Below are 21,077 nucleotides of genomic sequence, written 5' to 3'. Positions count from 1 at the left end.
GTACCACAGGCCCATACCCACTGTGGGATAGGGCACTCTGAGGAGAAGCCTTACTTATCACAAAACAGAAGGATTCTTTGCAGAGCACTGCCAACTTAATCTCCTGGACACTTGCATCCAAAGGGTCAACATAAGGCAACCAAGCTTTAATTGGCAATGAGTGCCTTATGCTTCACGACGGTGAGTCAGCATTATGCCAACTAGATGGTTCACAATCCAGTCAGGATCTCTAGGCAAAGCCAGGTCTGCATAAACTTGCCCAGGTCTTGAAATAGCGCATTACCACAGGTTATTTACTGGCACATAGGCATCATACTGCCAAAAGTATAAAATCAAGGACGCTTGTGGCTAGGGGATTTGGGGGTGGCGGGTATCAAATGCATCATAAGCAAAACCTGACCCTGAATGCCTAAGTAGGCAGGAATGCCTTGAGGAAGGCGAAAAAGCTCATAACTAGTGAGAAAAAAGGCATGGTATCCCGATTGTGACTCTCACTCTTCGGTTACCAAATATCCCAGACTGAACATTTAACTTACCTGCTGTATGAGTAGCTCTAATTCCTTTTAATGATGTTGCACAACACCCTCTCTGAACTGACTTACCCGTATCAAAGCGAATATCTAACTTGTGGTATGTGTATTTTTCATTTCAAATAGTTTATTTCTTTTTTTAAAATACTAAAATATACAACATTCATCATAGCACTCAATATGACCAAAGCTCTGTCCAACGTAGCAATATATAGTTTCTACAATATTCTGTCACTAATCTTTCCAGTTGTTACTTTCTCATTGCACATCAGGTCCACAGCATTTGTCTGTGCCAATAAGACACACTCCTAACCCCATATTTTCCCAGCACTTACTGAGCATGTCCCAAGACATATCAGAAAGTTGAGCAATGGATATCTGGCTCCTAGGATCATGCAAGAGACACTTCATCACTCATTTATTCCCCATCCTCCCCACCCTTCAATGACCTGGAAATCTCAGACGAAAAGGTAAGCCTGGACACTTCTTCAGAACCCTGCAACCCCAAAATAAGCGTCCCCAACGTTACATAATAATGTGCAGACGTTCAGCAACGAACACAACATTCTACTTCTATATCGTGCGAAAATTGTGAAGAATCAATCCCACAAAAACACACTTACCTGTGTCTTGGCATCAGCAAAGGACCTTCTGCCTCAAAAAGGATACCTTTGCTTGTCTTTTAGTTTACAGTGCTACCTTTAAATGCCACCCAACACAGAATAGTATAACCATTTGGGTATTTTCATAGAAAGGACTAGACATGGAGGTTTTTATATTTTCAGTTTTATTATGGGGGGCCAGCTTAGGTACGGTATTCATTTGCCTACAAGAAAATATAGCAACACACAATTTCAGTTGGAAGGGAGATTTGTCTTCACAGAGATTCAATAATACCACATTTATATAGGTATTTGTTTTGTACACAGGAGTTATTCCACAAATGACCCAATATCAGCAACTCCATCAGAGGTTTAACTGGTTTCTGAACATAAATATTTGTTCGGACCTCCTTTTACTGTATCCAGGATAGCAGTGTAAAGGTCATCACTGTGCTGTTCATCAGAAAATTGTGTAGGTTCCACCTGTTACAGTAAAATCTGGAGATGAGCAACAGAAAGTAAAGAACATGCACATCACAGATAGAACAATAAGAAAAAAAACGAAAAGGGAAACGCCAAACACTGGGCAAGCAAAAGACAGAGCTGTTAAAATGACAGAAGAAAGTAAAAGAATAAAAATTATCTGAATAACAAAACAGCATCAGAAATGACCAACAAAGGATTCATGTAGCTAAGAAACAAGAAGTACTAGGAATGAGAACAATATTGCACTTACAATAGCAGGGGATGGGAGGCAGAAAACAACAGAGAAAAGAATTGAATGTACAGTCACTTGAACGTAACCAGAGATTAAAGATACAGGACCAAAAAAATACAAAGGTAATAAGCTAACAGACAGAGACGTCAGAGAAGTAAGATGCAAGGGTGAAACAAGGTTGCTGATGCCAAAAACGTGTTATTACTGTTGTTTTTTCATGGTGTGGGCTACCACCTTTTCAATATCTATGATTTCTTTTGAGTAGGCACAACATTCTAAACAATTATTGTTCTCAGTTCAGACTCTGAACAAAGAAGAAAGTATTAAATCACGTACAGCAAAATTCAAAGAACAAAAATGTATGAACAAATTTAACTTGCAAATTAAAAAAAAAAAAAAAAAAAAAGCTAGTCACCCTGAAAGTGCAATCACGGGGGGCTGCAGGTGTTCCCAGTTTGTTTCGCACCAATTATTCCAGCAAAGAGTACATTTCCCAAAAAACTGTCACCTGCCATATGGTAGACACTGCATGTGCATTCTTCAAACCACACCATTCTAAGCAACAGAAATATAAATGAGACATGTCATTGAAAAGGACAACACAAAACTGTTGGGTGTTATAACAAGGAAAAGAGACGTGTAGGTTTGTTAATGGATGTACCTCATACAGGTTTCCTTGAACTTATCAGGAGACAGCAAATTTAGCCATGAAGTTGCTATCTGGTTTTAAGTAAGCGAAGAAGGCAAAATGAGTTTCCGGAATATACATTAGCATTTGAATGGGTTGAGCATTTTATTGTCTTGTCAAATGGATCTCAATTTTCTCCAGACGAATGTCCCGAATTGTATGGTTTTCAATGCTCCTCACTTTCATATTAGCTATCTATATGTCTATAAAGCCCTGATTTAATCATTTTGATATTAATAAATCTCTGTATTTTAAAGATCGGTAAAATGCCAATTCAAAAGAGCTTACTGCGTTTCAGTTACCATTTTGTAGTTTTCATTAGAGAAAAAAGGCACACTAAAAGTAGACAAAACTTAAGGTGCATAACAAAATACTAGAAAATTGTAATTTTCATATTCAGAATGCACCTGTGATTGCAGACATGCGATTGTACCTTGTGCACCAAGTTACTTAGTCCCAAAATGACAGTGTTGAACCAGGAAGCACGTTTCAAGTGAAATAAATCAAACTATTAACTTGTGTGGCCAGACTTCGTCCAATCTAGCCTCTACATAGATTCTGAAACTAAATCATTCAGTCTGCCTTCACTCTAGATTGGGCTGTGGTTAATATGCTCCAAGTATTTTTTCAGATATGTAGTAACAAGCACTACTCCTCTCCGTGTAACATTGTCCAGCTGTCTTATGACACTTCCCAAGAACCTTTACAGGTTGACCAATATCATTAAGGGAAAATTCTCAGCTGGGGCTCCTTCCATCCTCGTAAGACTCAGTTCCAGAGCAGCTGGGCTCTTCAATGGATTCTGCACACAGACCATTCCGCGCACAGATTCCCAAGCTTCAACTGAGAAAGGAACTTTTCTTTTTTTTTTTTAAATGTGGGTGCTTTATAAAACGTTGCCAAATGTAAGCTTGCCTTTATGGAAAGTATTACTTATTTTCAAACTGCCACATTTTACTTCATTTAGGTATGTGTGTGTATGATTTTATGTGGTCATGCAGTATTCCATTTATGTTGAGAGGTGGTAGTCTATCCAATTAACAAATGTGCATTATCAGGAGATTGGTAGGATTCTTTTACTTTGATATGTAAAGAGGTAAAACTTACATTCCGGCTCAGACATTGCTACAGCAATTCTGGCTGTCCTTAAGAAGAAGGCAACTTGCTAAGGTCTGTTTGACCCAGTGTGATCGAAAGTAGATGAAAGTTTATTCCAGTGGGTGAGATGTCTGCGTGTGGTGTTTTTTGGGATTACATAAGCAAGGCCTTAGAGCACAAGTTGCCAGCATGCATATGGGACCTCAATTCCGTGAATAACCTGTTATTACAAGGACAATGGTCTAGGGGGTGACTGCAGAGATTGGCTAACTGAAAAAACTCAACAATAGCTCGGAGGGCTGTCGGTATTGCCTCACTGTGATGTTCGGGACAACCCTTGTATGTGTGCAGTAAGTCTTCTGAGCACTGGACAGATCGTACATAAACATATTATGCAGAGAAAAAAATAGAAGACAAGAGAATGCATCTCTGCAGCATCTATTATGAAGGTTGGAATGTGAAAGGTTCAATGCAGTGCTTTCTGGGTGCACCAAGTAAAAATGATTGCACTATTTCTCTCAGGACATTGCCACGTCTGTATTCGATAAATCAAGCTACCCTTACTTTCCATTTTTAAATACAAATAAAGTACCATGCAGGTGTGATGCAAGTGTGGCAATGGTTCAAATAATTGCTGGTGCTCTTTAAGCAAAGCTACTAGGATTTACCCAGAAAAGTCTATTATGCAAAACCAGCACAGCCTTAAATATGGTAAAATCAAAACACCGACTTAAAATCCTTAATACCTTTCTCAAAATTGGTTTTGACTAGGGTTAAAAAAGGACAAAGTTACTGTGAAAAAAACCTATTAACCGAGACGTGTTAGACGTCGTTCCTTCATATATGCAGTTTGTGTTGCTTTTTCTATTTATGCAGCTTTAGCATAAGACTGTAAGCGGCAGCCAAATCTAACAAATGACAAATCTCAGCCAGCAACGCCCTGCCACAGGACACAACCGCTTTACAAGGGCCACTATTTAATGCTCACTAACAAAAGCCCTCCCATTGCAATGCTTTCTGATCATGGACCGAAACTACCAGTGGACAAAACCACCCACGAATCAGCAGTTTGTATAAAAGGAGATTTATCCTTCAATACCATCCCATGTCCTACCTAGCAGAAAAAGAGACACCAAATAACAAGATGCAAATATGATGCACATGAACAACGTCAGGATTTAAAGAAACAATCAGCTTGCAAAAGAAGCAAAGAAGGAAGAATTAAAAAACATTGCTATAAACACTCCAGAAAAATAAAATCACTACTTTGGTATCTGTCATCTCCCTCCACTTAAAAACCATCCCCATAATTCATTCCCCTTCTGCATATGCTTGAAACAGTCTCCTTCTGCAACGTTTGAGCAGGGTGAAAGAATAGCTAGATTCAGCTATATCAGTAGGAGTTTTGTACTGTTACACAACCATGAAAATGACAACGTCATACAAGGTGGTGTGTTTATAGGTTTAATGGGGCTGGAGTGCATTTTTAGTGTCTCCGGAAGGTTGTTTTTTCTCTAGAAAAAAAAAAATCATACTTTTTCAGCACTTACAGGACCTAGTAACTCCCGCCCCCATTTAACTCAAATTTCCCAAAAGAATCCTCAGCATACTATTTGGAGGCTATAATCCCACTACTTACAGTGCAGCGAAGTGTGTTCACCTTTGCTTCGAACTGAAAAGAAGGCGAATGAAAATGGCTCAGAAAAGTTCATGAATTGAACTTTCTCATCCATTTTTTATTAGAATAAGCAGTCTTGACACAAGCGTGCAGCAAGGCCTTTCTTTCTTTGTATGCTTCCACTATTCTGTCCAAAAATCAATGAGGTTAAATCTTTGACTGTGCTTCTCTGTATAAAGTACAACTGAGTTGCCCACCAATAGCAGGTTCCTAAAACCAGTGCACTCGTCTCTTTGCACTGTTCCACCACTGTGACATGTCACGGACTGCCTCTTCGGATCTCCGCCTATTCAATCACTCCATTTATCAGCCCCACTGAGGCACTGCCTGGGTCTGGGGTGCAGGGTACAATAGCGGAAGAAGCAGTAGGAACTTCCTAAGCAGACTTGGTCAAAAGACACAGGCTGGGTGGCATCTGCTGTTGATAAAAAAGCTTTTCACAAACACAGAAGAGGAGTTCTTCCTTGGCCAGTCTCATCCTCCACTTCAGGGATTCTCGGCAGCAGAGCAGATCGTGTTAAACCCCAGAACTTCTGAGGTGACATGTCCTTTTTAGTGGCTGTAAATTTCCACCCCATGTGACTTCCACAGACTCGGCACTGGGCTATTGTCCACGCATATCTGTGGAAAAACACATACACTGTTATACAAAGATCACAGGATTATTTACCATCATATAGCTGCATGAATTCAACTATTACCTACCAAACTTCACATGTTGAACAAAGCTGGGGTCATAGTTACCCTGTCTTAACAATCACGGGAATTCCACCATTCAAGCCACATACATTTTTTCAAACTTTACATCCCTAAATATAACAGTTTGATAGATACTTAGATAGCATCATCAACCGTAAGGTTTCCCCCGATGGTGTAATAAATAGTTAAGAAAAACCTCAATGCAGTAACATCCTTCAATCTTTAAATGTCAGAAGCACCAGCGTTGTTTGTTTCTGCTTGCCAATATTAGTTGTTTTGTCTGTATGTGGCTGATCTTTGTCTGGTTGCTTTGGTTGGTGTCGACCTTGAAATAATGGATTTGTGATGTCCTGTTTTCTATGCAAGTCAGATCATGAAACCAACACATACTTAATAGCAGGTTCAGGAACCCCGAAACCACTTCAGGTGGTTGCATTTCTGTCCTCCTAATTCCCTACCTTCGAGGATATTTCACACGTAAGAAGAGAAGAAATATAATCTCCAGTTTCTTTTTGGCTAGCTGAAGACGAATCTCGCTGTGGCTGCTAAGATTAACTTAAAACCTGTTTACCGAGTTTGGGGCGGTAGAAAGTTGGCATTATAATCCAATGATTTAGTCACCTGTGGAGATATAAACTGTGTGTTACAGTCAATTATAATTGAAAGGTGAGTAGCAGTTTGGGTTTAGTCACCTGTGGAGGTATAAACTGCGTGTTGCAGTCCATTATTATTGAAAAGATGAGCAGCAGTTTGCTAGTGTGTAATCAAGAGACACAAAGAATGCTCCCCTTGCTTATTTTCAAGATAACCCCCCTTAAATCTCCAAAGTCTTCTCCAGAATCACTAGGTAGAGACTAGAAATTCTTTAATATGGAACTGCAACAATTCTCCAATTTCTGCCACCCAGGACTCATACCTCACTTCTAAATATGAGACTGCAACTTTCTATCTCTGACTAGCTGCCACTATGAACATCACCTGAATTTTATAGTTTAATAATGATGTGCGCGATAAGCCACTCTGAACTATACTAAAGGCACAGCCAAGATTGGGGAAAACACCACTTAAAACTACCTGAGTCTTTGTTCAGACCCTAGGCTAAATTGATGGAAACTAATGTTCTTACCTGGATTTGTGTCTATACTATCCATTTTTGTTTGCGAACTGTAGTTACAAATTCTGCTCGATTTACATGAAATTTGCTGATCCCAACATCCAACCACAACGAAACATCTGGTGGTTGGAGATGACACACATGGCTCTATAAAAGATTCAATTCTGCATATCCATTTCACTATCTTATGACTCAAAAAACATATGAACTGTATTCTTATCTTATGACTGTGCAAGATGGACAACAAATGTATCATGGAACATTTAATAGTATTACCCAGGAAACCAGCTGTGCTCTGTAGACGGACGCCCAATCAGGTTCAGATTGCTTCCTTTATAGACCGTCAGAGTCTCATGAACAAACCCATGAGGGTTCACATATGCTGCCATTGGCCCACATAATGATAAACTGCAGAGTTAAAAAGAGATAGTTACCCTTTTAGCTATGAGGGAGAAGATACATAGGTAGATATATAACAGTATGCCATGTAAAGACATTCAGGAAACAACAAAGCTACATAGTAATTCTGAAATATCTAACTAATAGATGTAGAAGGATCTTACATCACCTTACATATGGCTTTGAAAAACAATTTTAATTTGGCCATGACCATTTTATGGTAACTTAAATTTAAAAGATTGCCATGAACATAGCTGTGTTAACTTGAAGTTGTAAACATGGTCTCAGTCAAAGGTGGGGCAGCACTCCAGCATCCTGATAATGATGTGGAAGGGATACCAGACATCTCTGCAAACGAGGGGGAAAGTCCGCCAGCAAACTACCACAACATTATATCCTAAGTATACCCAGCTACTCTCATATGTTGAAAAGTGTTTGGATAATACAGGGAGTGCAGAATTATTAGGCAAGTTGTATTTTTGAGGATTAATTTTATTATTGAACAACAACCATGTTCTCAATGAACCCAAAAAACTCATTAATATCAAAACTGAATATTTTTGGAAGTAGTTTTTAGTTTGTTTTTAATTTTAGCTATGTTAGGGGGATATCTGTGTGTGCAGGTGACTATCACTGTGCATAATTATTAGGCAACTTAACAAAAAAAAATATATACCCATTTCAATTATTTATCATTACCAGTGAAACCAATATAACATCTCAACATTCACAAATATACATTTCTGACATTCAAAAACAAAACAAAAACAAATCAGTGACCAATATAGCCACCTATCTTTGCAAGGACACTCAAAAGCCTGCCATCCATGGATTCTGTCAGTGTTTTGATCTGTTCACCATCAACATTGCGTGCAGCAGCAACCACAGCCTCCCAGACACTGTTCAGAGAGGTGTACTGTTTTCCCTCCTTGTAAATCTCACATTTGATGATGGACCACAGGTTCTCAATGGGGTTCAGATCAGGTGAACAAGGAGGCCATGTCATTAGATTTCCTTCTTTTATACCCTTTCTTGCCAGCCACGCTGTGGAGTACTTGGACGCGTGTGATGGAGCATTGTCCTGCATGAAAATCATGTTTTTCATGAAGGATGCAGACTTCTTCCTGTACCACTGCTTGAAGAAGGTGTCTTCCAGGAACTGGCAGTAGGACTGGGAGTTGAGCTTGACTCCATCCTCAACCCGAAAAGGCCCCACAAGCTCATCTTTGATGATACCAGCCCAAACCAGTACTCCACCTCCACCTTGCTGGCGTCTGAGTCGGACTGGAGCTCTCTGCCCTTTACCAATCCAGCCACGGGCCCATCCATCTGACCCATCAAGACTCACTCTCATTTCATCAGTCCATAAAACCTTAGAAAAATCAGTCTTGAGATATTTCTTGGCCCAGTCTTGACGTTTCAGCTTGTGTGTCTTGTTCAGTGGTGGTCGTCTTTCAGCCTTTCTTACCTTGGCCATGTCTCTGAGTATTGCACACCTTGTGCTTTTGGGCACTCCAGTGATGTTGCAGCTCTGAAATATGGCCAAACTGGTGGCAAGTGGCATCGTGGCAGCTGCACGCTTGACTTTTCTCAGTTCATGGGCAGTTATTTTGCGCCTTGGTTTTTCCACACGCTTCTTGCGACCCTGTTGACTATTTTGAATGAAACGCTTGATTGTTCGATGATCACGCTTCAGAAGCTTTGCAATTTTAAGAGTGCTGCATCCCTCTGCAAGATATCTCACTATTTTTGACTTTTCTGAGCCTGTCAAGTCCTTCTTTTGACCCATTTTGCCAAAGGAAAGGAAGTTGCCTAATAATTATGCACACCTGATATAGGGTGTTGATGTCATTAGACCACACCCCTTCTCATTACAGAGATGCACATCACCTAATATGCTTAATTGGTAGTAGGCTTTCGAGCCTATACAGCTTGGAGTAAGACAACATGCATAAAGAGGATGATGTGGTCAAAATACTCATTTGCCTAATAATTCTGCACTCCCTGTAGTACAGCAACCAAGTTACGAACTTGCAAAGTGATGTCCCCCAGCAATAAAATGGTCTTCACACAAATAAATGCCCAATGTAATTTGTTCACTGCACGATACACCAACACAGCCATGCACATGGCGAAGTGATACTGTCCTAAGAACATGTATCACTGTTCCCAAGATCCTTCCGCATGACATGTTAATTAAACCTTTCAGGAAGGTTTTATATAAATTCCCTTTAAGTCACACGAATTTTAAGAATTAAAACCAAATAATAAGCACTGGCTATGCCAGCAGGTGTTGTGAAAAAAAAAAAAACCAAAAAGTGTTTCTTCATTCATCGCTGGGTTCAGACACCCAATACTTCATCATGCATCCGACTCTGTCAGCTATCCATCCATCTGTCAACATGCCAAATAACTTTTGCAAGCACCCGTCCGCTCATCTCCAAGTGAAACACAAACAAAAACAAGCAAATACAAGCTAATTAAAATGATTAAAGTATTAAAAAAAAAAACGTGCTGCCTAATAAATAAGGTGGTGGGGACGTGCTTGCAATGAAAAATAAGTAAAAAATTAAAAATAGAAACATGTGGACATTTTGGAATAGAGGTTTACATAGTGTATCATTGCTGTACCGATCCGAGATAGCCAACATGAGGTTTCTCGATATGGGGGCAATTTTGGACCACTAAGGGCAGATGCAATGAGGGGCAAGCAAGCAGCTTGGTAGCACTGTCATGAGAATTGTTGGGCACTTGCAAAAAAAAAAAAAAAAAAAAAAAGAAGAAGAGCAGTTAGAGTAAAATACTGAGGTGCATAGAATTTGAGAAGGATGGGCAGATGCAATTAGAGAAACTGCCTTCTCTCAAAGTCTCACAGAGCGCAGAGCCAAAGGGTGAAGTGGGTTCACCAACTCTCCCATTCTATATGCAGTCATGGCTAGAAACAGAATGTGAATGGCACTTAGGCAAATGACTGTAAAGGGATGACCCAAAATGTAGGAAAGTGCCCCTTTTTCGACAAGGTCATCCTCATGCCTGGTATTTGATGCAATTTTGACAGACATTCCCCAGGTTCCTGCTACGCAGGTCCCCAGTGCCATATCTCTTTTCCTAAAACTATGCAGTTGTTCCCCAAATCGAAATACTTTTAGCACCCCTATAATTCCCTAGTATCTGGTACCCCAGGTACATAGGGCATGGAGTACTAAAGAGGGTCCCTAAGGGCTGCAGCATTTATTGTGCCACCCTAAGTGACCCCTCAGCACACTCAAGCTGGCAATTGCAGGCTGCGTGACATAGTGCAGAGAAAAGATAAAACACGACATAGCACACAGGAGGTGTGCCGTGCCTACTAACACTGCAGGCAGTATAGGTAAGCCACGCCTACAGCAGGCTTTACAGCCCTAAGGCAGGGTGCACTATACGACTTGTGTGGACATTCTTGCAGAAGTATATATGCTCCTGTGATGTCTAAGTCAATTCTTAGATAGTGCAAGTGAACAGGGGAAGCCATTCTAAGTAAATGTGATGGACACTGATAATAACGAGTTTCCCAGCTACATGACGGCTTCACTAAAACCCAAGATGTTTGGCATCAAACATCTCATATTAATAAGCCCACACTGATTGCAGTGATGGATTTATTAATACATGCACACAGAGGGCACCTTAGAGGTCCCGCCTGAAAATCTACTTGTTACTTCAGTGCTGTCTGACGGGTCCTGACCAGCCTGCCACCACACACAAGTTTCTGATCCCCTGGAGGTGAAAGCATATGCTCTCCGAGGTCAGAAACAGAGGCTTTGCTGGACAGAGGTGTTACCACCTCCTCCAAGCAGGAAGGCTAGTTATCAGCATATCAAGGAAGGAGGCTTCAAAGGCCTCCACCACCTTTGTTATACAACCCCAGCTTCCCAAGTCAGTGGAAATGCCACACCCCTACCTCTGTTTGCTTTTTAGGCAGTACATTCCTAGTAAGGGGGTATGTTATGGAATTAAGATGTATGTAAAAGTAGTACTCTCAGACAGAACATCTGTCAATAATTTCAGGGTGGACACTGGTTGGGATTCCAATATCGACTCCCCTAGTTGTCCGTCTACTTTTGGAATTAGTGAGAAAATTGTGGGGGAACTTGGTAGAGGACTTTTTTTAAACAAAGGTCACCATTCCATAGATAACTTCTACACTGGTGTGCAAGTGTTCAGGGAATGTTCAAAGTGGACCCTGTTGCTTGTGGCACAATCCAGTCTAACAGTAAAGGTTACCCAAAAAAGCTGGTTTGTAAAAAAACTAAAAAAAAACTTGAGGGGACAGTGCAGTGCCTTGCGTAGTGATGAACATCTAGCCATGGAATTTGCAGACAGGAGAGAAGTCTACATCACTACATGACTACCATCCATGATGAAAGTACCTCCCCTGTGACTGTTTGGGTCAGGTTGCAGAAGTGCACATACCTGTGTACATTTCAAACTACAATAACTACAAGGGTGTTGTTGATAGAGTAAATCAGAGGTTGAAGCCTTACACTGCTGTTTGTAAGGCTTGCATTTGGTACAACATGTTGGCTATCCATTTATTCTATTTAGCAACCTTCAATGCTTTTGTTGTATTCAAGGATTGTTTTGTCAGATTCAAAGATGACATTTGTTCAGTTTCAGCAGTCTGTGATAGGTTGCCATGTTGTAGTGAAACAGGCAAGTGTTCCTAGAGCTGGAGTGGTGGAGGATGTGGCTAGATTGAAAGATTGCCACTTTCCTGATTACGTTCCTTCCACGCTAAAAAAAAAGCTATCCCAGTAGGAGATGCAGAGTCTGTATCCGAAGAGGTGTGCAAAAGGAGAGTCGTATAAGTGTCCTTCTAATCCTGGGCTATTTCTACCTACATGTTTTAAATTTTACCACACGCACAGATTTATTGGGAGCAAGCGTAAAAGTAAATTGAGTGGTCTATATCAATTTATATTTTTTTTCTTCAGATTTCATGGTTGGCATTAGTATGATTTATTTAGTTAGAGCTGCTGTGTTTGCAGTAGATGAGAAACTATACATACAATTGGTTTGTGTTTTCTTTTGTGTTAAAGAAAAAAAAAAGGCGAAGGCGGTGTGCATGGACCGGTGCTTAACTGGCGGTGTGCATGCACTGGTGCTTGGCTGGCTGTGTGCGTGCACTGGTGCTTGGCTGGCAGTGTGCGTGGACTGGCATTTGGCTTGCTGTGTGAGTAGTGACTTGCTGCTGGTCACTACAGACCCTGCTAGCCAAATGACAGTCCACACACACTGTGAGCTGCCAGATCGTCTGATTGCTGTGTCAGTCATGTCGGCGTATGAAAGTAAGGGGCCCTTGAATGGCGCAGATTGTTGGTGTGAGTGTTGTTATGTGCTGGGGCTGCGGCTGGCTTTGCGAATGGTCTTGTGTGTGTCACCTATGAAAGGTGTGTGAATGGCTTGTAAAGCGGCTGCCGCCTTGTCGCCGCTTTACAGTGCACAAGCTGAGTCATCAGTTCAGTTTTTTTGACCTTTTATTTATTAATGGTGCAACTCATTTTTGTGACATCTCTTGTTTTGAACCTTCACTCACCCTCACGCCAAATCCAACCAGTATGTGTGTTTACTTGAGGAACAGATGTTGTGATATAATATTTGTCTGTTCTGTCTTTCTCTGCCAGGGTGTAAACATCGTCTCTAAGGAAAATCTACCAATTTTAGATATTTTTGAAAACTAGACCCCCAGGGGAGTAACAGGTGGTGTGCCTCTCGTGGATCCTAACAAGTTTTCTCACCCAAAATGCCCTGCAAACCTCAAAATGTGACTAAAAGCCCCAATTTTTCTTGCATTTCTGTGCCATAGTCTTCCAGAATCAAAAAGGAAACAACATTTCTACCACCAAGCTTTTCCCCACTTGTCCCAGTACAAAAGCTGCCCCACTTGTGTGGCAGGCTCTAGTGCCTGTGACAGGAACTGATCCAACTAACATCAGTGGGAGTTCTTGCAAAGGGAGCTCACTTGACTTTGGTTTTATTTGTTCTGGTGAAGGCACTAGGCCCAGTCACGCAAGTGAGGTACCATTTTTATTGGGAGACTTGAGGGAATGCTGGGTGGAAGAAAGTCTGTTGCTCCCCACGGATTACAGAACACCCCATCACAGAAAAGTGAGGAAAATTTGTTTTGTTTTTTTTAGTCAAAGTCTGAGGTTTGTGAGGGATTCTGGGTAACAAAACGTGGTGAGAGCCATGCAAATCAGCCCAACCTGGATATCGCTATGTGCCTAGTTTTCAATAATGTACAGATTGGCTAGGTTTTCCTATGTGCCAGCTGAGCAAGGGTTCAAAAGAAAATTAGTTACTTACCTGTACCTGTGGTTCTCCAGTGTTGGTATCTTTCATAGCTTCACATGCTTGAATCATCCCAGTCGTCGAGGTGGGAGCCTCACTGTAACCTGAAATACACATCGCAGTACATTTTACACACTAGGCCTCAAGGGCCTCCTTGGTGCTTTTATAGTCGATCCATGTTGTTTTGCAAAAAGAACCAAACTTGAGCTACAGCCAATCAGGCGTCAACACCCTCCAGAACACTCCCAACAGAGGCTCTCTCCCTCAGATTTTCTAGTACAAGTGTGAAGATAAGAGTTTATGTATAAGGGGAGCCTCTGCGGGGAGGAGGGTGGGTCGCATGTGAATCTATGAAAGATACCAATACTGGAGAACCACAGTTACAGGTAAGTAACTAATTTTCTTCTCCAGTATTGGATCTTTCATAGATTCACATGCTTGAATTAGAGTAGCGAGCAGTGAGAATGAGTAAGCAGATATAAAGCCATATATACACTAGCCGAATCATAATAAGCCCAGATCACTGTTGTATAACAAATATATATATATATATACACACACACACACACACACACACACATATATCATGCTACGATAATCAAACTCTAGCAAAAAACCTAAGAAATGAAACAGACTAATCTTGATTAATATAAGAAAAAAAACGTTGTTCACCTTACCCTGGATGTGGAGGTGGGATGATCCAAGAGGCTCACCTTAGCGAAACAAGTGCCTCAAGACTGCTTGGCCCACTGCTGTGTCCATGGTATTCGCCTCCTCAAGACAGTAGTGTCTTGTGAAGGTATGCTGGCTGGACCATGTAGCTGCTCTACAGATTTGCCGTAGGGGTACTCTAGCGAAGAGGGCAAGCTTGTCGTGTGGGCTCGTACCTTGCTGTGGAGAGGCTTGCCAGCTTGGGTATGACAGAACTGTACGGCCAGGCCAATCCACCTAGCTATAGTTTGTTTGGATACTGCAAGTCCCTTCCTTGCGTTCCCAAAGGCTAAGAATAACTGGTCTGACCTGCGTATGCTCTGAGTCTTTTGCAGGTAAAATTTCAGACATCTATTAACGTCCAGGAAAATGCAGTGCATTTCCACCACTGTCTGCGGATTAGGAAAAAAGTCTTCAAAACAACTGGTTCATTTAGATGGAAAGTTGAGGGCACCTTCGGAATGTACCAGGGATTTGTTCTTAAAATCACGCTAGTAGTGGTGAACTGAAGAAAAGGCTCTTTAATCGTGAATGCCTGTATGTCACTCACTCTCTTAGCGGAGGTAAGAGCCAGCAACAGCGCCATCTTCCATGCAATGAAATTTAACTCCGCTCTAAGAATGGGCTCAAAAGGAGGCTTCACGAACTGCCCCAGGACCACGTTCAAAGACCACAACGGTGGAGGTTTCTGCACTGGTGGAAAAGTACGAAACAGCCCCTTAAGGAACTGTTTCACAATTCTGGTGGAACACAGTGAAACCGCCTCCTGAGAGCTGCGGTATTTTGAAATTGCCGCCACATGCACGCAGATAGAAGCGTATGAGAGTCCAGACTTTGCCAGGTGCAACAAGTACGGTAATACCTGTTTGGGCGGCAAAGAGATCGGGTGCATCCCTTCAGCCGCGCACCACAGACAAAAACGCTTCCATTTCAGTCTGTAGGTCTTGTTGGTAGTATCCGCTCTAGCCCTGGCTAGAATCTTTCTGCATTCAGAAGAGATATTTACGTTGGAGTACTCATGGAACTCAGGAGCCAGGCCGATAAGTGGAGAGATGACGGGTCCGGATGTCTGACTTGGCCCTGGCGCATCGTTAATAGGGCTGGTTTCCGTTTGAGTAGTACATGTGGTCGTTCCGAGAGCATGAGGAGCTCCGTGAACCACACCTGTCTGGGCCATCTCGGTCCTACTAATAGGATGCGACAACCCTCCGCTTTCCTTTTGCTGAGGACCCTCGGTATGAGTGGGATCGGAGGAAAGCATAGGCATAAATGCCGGACCATCTCATCGAAAACGCATTCCCCCACGACCATCTTTGGGGAAGCCAGGTTGCGTAGTAAGGGCATTTTCTGTTCTTGAACGTGGCAAACAGATCAATGTTTGGTTTGCCCCATAACTGGAATAACTGATCCAGAATCTCCTGATCCAGTTCCCACTTGTGGTAGGGAATTATTGTCCTGCTCAGGGTGTCCGCCAGTACATTGCTGTGTCCTGGGACATGTTCTGGTTTCAGAGAAATGTTGTGCTCTATGGCCCAGGTGATTGATGTGGAACTGTCTGTCCTTCGGAGTCCAAGACCCACTGATGCGAAAATCCTGAAGGTGGGCACCCCACCCTTCGAGGGAAGCATCCGTTGTCACTACATAGCGAGGCACCTGGTGAAGGAATGTGAGACCTCTGGATAAATCTGCTGGTGTTGCCCACCAATCCATGGCCACTCTCATTTTCGATGTGATGAGAATCTTGTCTTCGAAAGACCCCTGAACCTGATGCCATTGCAAATCCAGTTGCTCTTGCAGGGGCCGCATTTGTAGCCTGCAGTTCGGAACCAGTGGGATGCATGATGAGATCATTCCCAGCAATGATTTGTAAGTGCGAACTGAAACGCACTTTTTTGCCGAGAGGTTGCGGGCTAACCTGCTGAGCTTTAATTGCCTTTCCTGCGACGGATACGCTTTGTTTTGATAGTGTCCAGCATTGCTCCTAAAAAATCTCAATGTCTGCATTGGATGACGATGCGACTTCTGGTAGTGGACGGTAAATCCCAGATCGTCGAAACAACTGGAGGCAGAGAGATATGTGACGCAACACCTGGTGTTTTGATGGTGCTTTTATCAGCCAGTCGTCGTGATAGGGAAACACCTGTACGCCTGACTGGCGCAGATGAGCCGCCACTTGAGCCAGCATCTTTGTAAAAATTCTGGGGGCTGATTTTAAACCGGAAGGAAGGACCTGAAACTGTAGGTGCATACCAGCTACCTTGAACCTGAGGAATTTTCGGTGGTTGCGGTGTATCGGAACATGAAAATATGCATCCTGGAGGTCTAGGGATGCCATATGATCTCCGGTATTCAGGAGGTGTAAGATTTCCTGCAATGTCACCATCCTGAACGACTGCTTTCTCAGAAATTTGTTTAGCAACCGTAAGTTTAGAATGGGGCGCCAGTCTCCGGAGGGCTTCTTCACCAGAAAGAAGCGTGAGTAGAACCCCTTGTTCCTGTGAGGGGCAGGGACCAGCTCTATTGCTCCCTTGCGTAGCATCACTTGAGGAGTTGGGCTACTCGCAGAGGTGGAGGACCCGACGGTGGGACGTTCAGTGGTTTCTGAATGAATTCCAGAGAATGTCCTCTGGCTACTACGTCCAACACCCATTTGTCTGATGTTATGACCTTCCAACGAAGGAAATGAGAAGTGAGGTGAGCCCCGACCTTGAATCCCCTGGTAGTGTCGGAAGCTGGTATGGCTAGCTGGTCATTTGTTCCTGGTGGTGTCTCTTCCCCTTGACGCTGATCTTCTCTTCGCCGGGTGCCGATATGCTGCGGTAGGCGGCAACCGTAATGTTGTTGCTGTTGGCCGTATTGCTGTCTGGGTCCCGACGAAGAGGACTGATACTGGGGTCTATGTTGTTGAAAAAAAAACCTCGAAAGGAGTAATATCCCCCTGCCTCTCGCCCCACGAAAGGGCTGTCTGCAGTACTGCAAGGTACCAAGCGATCTCGCCGTATCAGTATCCGTCTTTATGGATTGCAGCATGTCACCCACATGCTTCCCAAATAAACTCTCTCCATCAAAAAGCATATCCAGAATGCGGCTCTGGACTTCTGGGTGGAACAAGGTAGACTTAAGCCATCCCTGCCTACGCAAGACCGCTGCTCCTGCGAGTTGGTGGAATCCTGTTAAGGAAATGTCAATGGCGCAGTCTATGATTTCCGCTGCAATCCGCTTCCCCTCTTGCAGTACTTTTCTTGCTTCCACCTTGACATCCCCAGGTAATAAGTCCACGTAAGCTGACATGTCAGCCCACATCTGTCTGTCGTACCTCCCTAGAATGGCTAAGGAGTTGGCCGCCTTCACTGTGATCGCCGCCACCGAGGAGAACTTTTTCCCAATATTATCCAACCTCCTTCCATCCTTGTCAGGAGGCGCTGCGATAGGTGCCGAAGGGTTCTTTGACCTGCGCTGTGCAGCCTGGGATATCACCGAGTCCGGCTTTGGCTGCAATATTAAACAGGCTGGAGTGTTGTCCGGGGCCTTGTATTTCTTCTCCAGCTTCGGCATCTGTGAAGGCACTGTGGCTGGGTTCTTCATAGCCTTCAATACCTCTTGCCATAGGAAGTCCACTATTGGTATTGCCCTTATAGATTTCCTTGATGGCTCCTTGAAATCATATAAGAAACAATCTGTTTCTTGGGAAACAATAGGTAATTCGAACCTCTAGGCCGCTCTCTCCATTAAATTGTGGAAACCCCCAATGTCCTCCGGGGGCGAGTCAACTGGTGCTGCATGACGGAAGAGACGGCGTAGGAATGAGGTAGTCGTCCCACTCACTAGGGGCTGCTTCAGAAATTTCTCCTTCCTCTCTCTCTTCATCTGATGAGATGTGTGCCTCCTGTGGGGGTGGCACAAATGGGACACTTCCTTGCGGCGTTCCTGGAGGGCTAGTAAACGGGGCTTGTATAGGTGTCTGTGGACCGTACGGTCTAGATGGGGTTGCCGGCGTTGATGGTGGAAATCGTCAATAGTCGTCCTTGAGCAGCTGAGATGGGCTACTGGCTGCACCGAACAGTCCTTCATCCTGGGAATAGTTGTTGTCATCGTCATCTAATAGATGCTGCGGTGGATATGGCAGGACTTTACTTGGAGATGTATGGCTTGGAAGGATTGAAGAAGTCTTTTTTCCCATGGAGATAAAAGAAAGAGGGAGGAATCTTGAGGACTCCTGCTGCGCCTCCAAATCCCTGGAAGAGGGCATGATAGTCAGTGGTTGAGTGGACAGAACCTCCATCCCTGCTGCTGACATTTCAGTATCCGTCGTCGATAGTCCCCTCGTCAACAGTTCTCTCGTCGACGGTGTTGCTGCCGACAGGACTCTCGTCGACGGTTGCGCCATTGACAGATCTGTCGTCGACATTGGTGGTGTCGTCAACGGGTCCCTTATCGACGGTTGTCTCGTCGACGGTACAGGTGTGCTTGTTGACGTTGTATTTGTCTTTCGACGACAGATGCTTCGTCGACGGTAATGCTGCCGCTACCAGATAAACTACCTCTGCTCCCGCCGTCGACGATGTCTTCTTGAATATCTTGCCCGTTATGATCGTTGTCGATGACAGTGGTGACGATGTCATAATCATTGGTGATACAGCCGTCGTAAACGTGGGTGTCATCGTCGTCGCTGTGACCGTCGACGGACTTTTTTTGGTGATATTAGGGGTAGGCCTTACCGGATCACTCGTCAGTGACAGAGAGGCACTTTTTGCGGGTGCCTTTTTTGCCACAGGTGTTGTAGGCTCTGAACGAACCTTTTTCAAGAATTTCGCCTGGTGTTCTGAGCTGGCAGTGGAAGGCTCCTGGTGCCCCTGCCTTTCTATAGACTTATGCTTCATCTTTTTTACCATCTTCCTTGGTGGTTCCTCAGACAGTTCTTCTTTTGCTCCAGGACGCTTGAGGGAGCGAGATGATGCTTCACTTTCATCTGAGGATGGGTTTTCCCTAGCTTTCTGCTTCTGGAGCCACAACAGAAGCCTACCCTCACGGTCCTTGAGGGTGTTCTGACTAAAGGTGCGACAGATTTTACAGTCTCTCACCTTGTGGTCAGGATGGAGGCAGTAAATACACTTTTTGTGGGGGTCATCAACGTGAAGTCTCTTCTTCCCACAGCTGCCACAATCTCTAAACAGACCTTTCTTAGCCTGCTGAGACATGCTAGAATTGCAAAAGTGAAATTTCCTGAGAGAAAAGTTCCTGTCAGAAAAGTATACTGAGCAGAGCTCAGGGAGACTCCCTTCACACGACGTGCAGTAGAAAATCTGAGGGAGAGAGCTTCTGTTGGGAGTGTTCTAGAGGGTGTCGACGCCTGATTGGCTGAATTTCAACTTCGGGTCTTTTTGCAAAACGGCATGGATAGACTAAAAGCACCAAGGAGGCCCTTGAGGCCTAGTGTGTAAAATGTACTGCTATGTGTATTTCAGGTTACCGTGAGGCTCCCACCTCGATGACTGGGATGATTCAAGCATGTGAATCTATGAAAGATCCAATACTGGAGAATCTAGAGTTACCCTCACTGGAAAAAGAGGGTTAGTTTTGGGTGGAAAAATTAGCTGCGTCCATGTTGCGTTTTAGGTCGTTTCCTGTCGCAGGCACTAGGTTTACCCACACAAGTGAGGTACCATTTTTATCAAGAGACTTGTGGGAGCATACAATCGTAGAACATTTGTTGGTTTTACCAATTGGATTTCGCTACATTTGTGACTTTCAAATGTAAACCAGTGTATACGGAAGATAATTTTAAAAATGCCCTCCAATCATGTGCTAGTAAGGGTAACCATAAATAGAGAAATGCAGAAACAACCACTGCTCTTACACTCTATATCTTGTGCCCATTTCAGAAGTACATAAGGTTTCTTGATAACCATTTTTCACTTTGCCTATTTCGCTATAAGAACTGGTCTATACTTGGTACTCAATGAAAACCCATTGTACGGTACAGCTCAGTTGTTTGCTCTGCGTACCTTGGGTTGTTGGAGAATCTACAAACCGTATATATCCCCGAAATCAGAGAGGTCTACCGGACGTAATGGTATATTGCTTTTGTCAATCTGCTAACTTGACAAAAAGTTACGGATGAAAATATTGTCACAAATGCTGTTTTCCTACTCATTTTAAATATTTCTTTATTTCAACAGTATTTACCTTGGGAAAAACTTGAGGAATCTACACGTGACCCATTGGTGGATTTTGAATTATGTCTAGTTTTCAGAAATGCATAGCTTTTCTGACTCAACCAGGGGTTTCACACTAGTTTCTACTACAAACTGGAAGTAGGCTGAGAGCACAAAAAATAGGGAAAATAGGCTACCTCTTAGAAAAATGCCAAAACTGCAGTCCAAAATTAGATTTTTTTTTGTCAGCTCTGCATGATGTCATCTCACCCAAATTTGTACAGCGCATGTACACCAAAAGGGCACCTAGAGAAACAGAAACATTGCACACTCTGAGCTGGTAGGTCATAAGCCA

At 43.2% G+C, this 21,077-nt stretch overlaps 1 protein-coding gene across 2 annotated transcripts in view; it reads right to left on the bottom strand.

The window, feature by feature from the left end:
* Positions 1-1,300: 1,300 nt before the first annotated feature.
* Positions 1,301-21,077, bottom strand: part of CRBN (cereblon) — a 117,933-nt gene continuing 98,156 nt past the window's right edge. For both annotated transcript variants that reach the window (XM_069206357.1, XM_069206358.1), the window contains exons 10-11: positions 7,404-7,535; positions 1,301-5,935 (exon numbers count right to left, since the gene is read on the bottom strand). In XM_069206357.1, coding sequence (XP_069062458.1) covers positions 5,752-5,935; positions 7,404-7,535 — 316 coding nt within the window. In that variant the 3' untranslated portion in view covers positions 1,301-5,751. The remainder of the gene's footprint in view (positions 5,936-7,403; positions 7,536-21,077) is intronic.

The sequence above is a fragment of the Pleurodeles waltl genome, chromosome 9 (assembly GCF_031143425.1).
Source record: "Pleurodeles waltl isolate 20211129_DDA chromosome 9, aPleWal1.hap1.20221129, whole genome shotgun sequence".
Lineage (NCBI taxonomy): Eukaryota > Metazoa > Chordata > Amphibia > Caudata > Salamandridae > Pleurodeles > Pleurodeles waltl.
The sequence above is the reverse complement of the archived record's forward strand: the minus strand, read 5'-3'. Positions and strand labels throughout refer to the sequence as shown.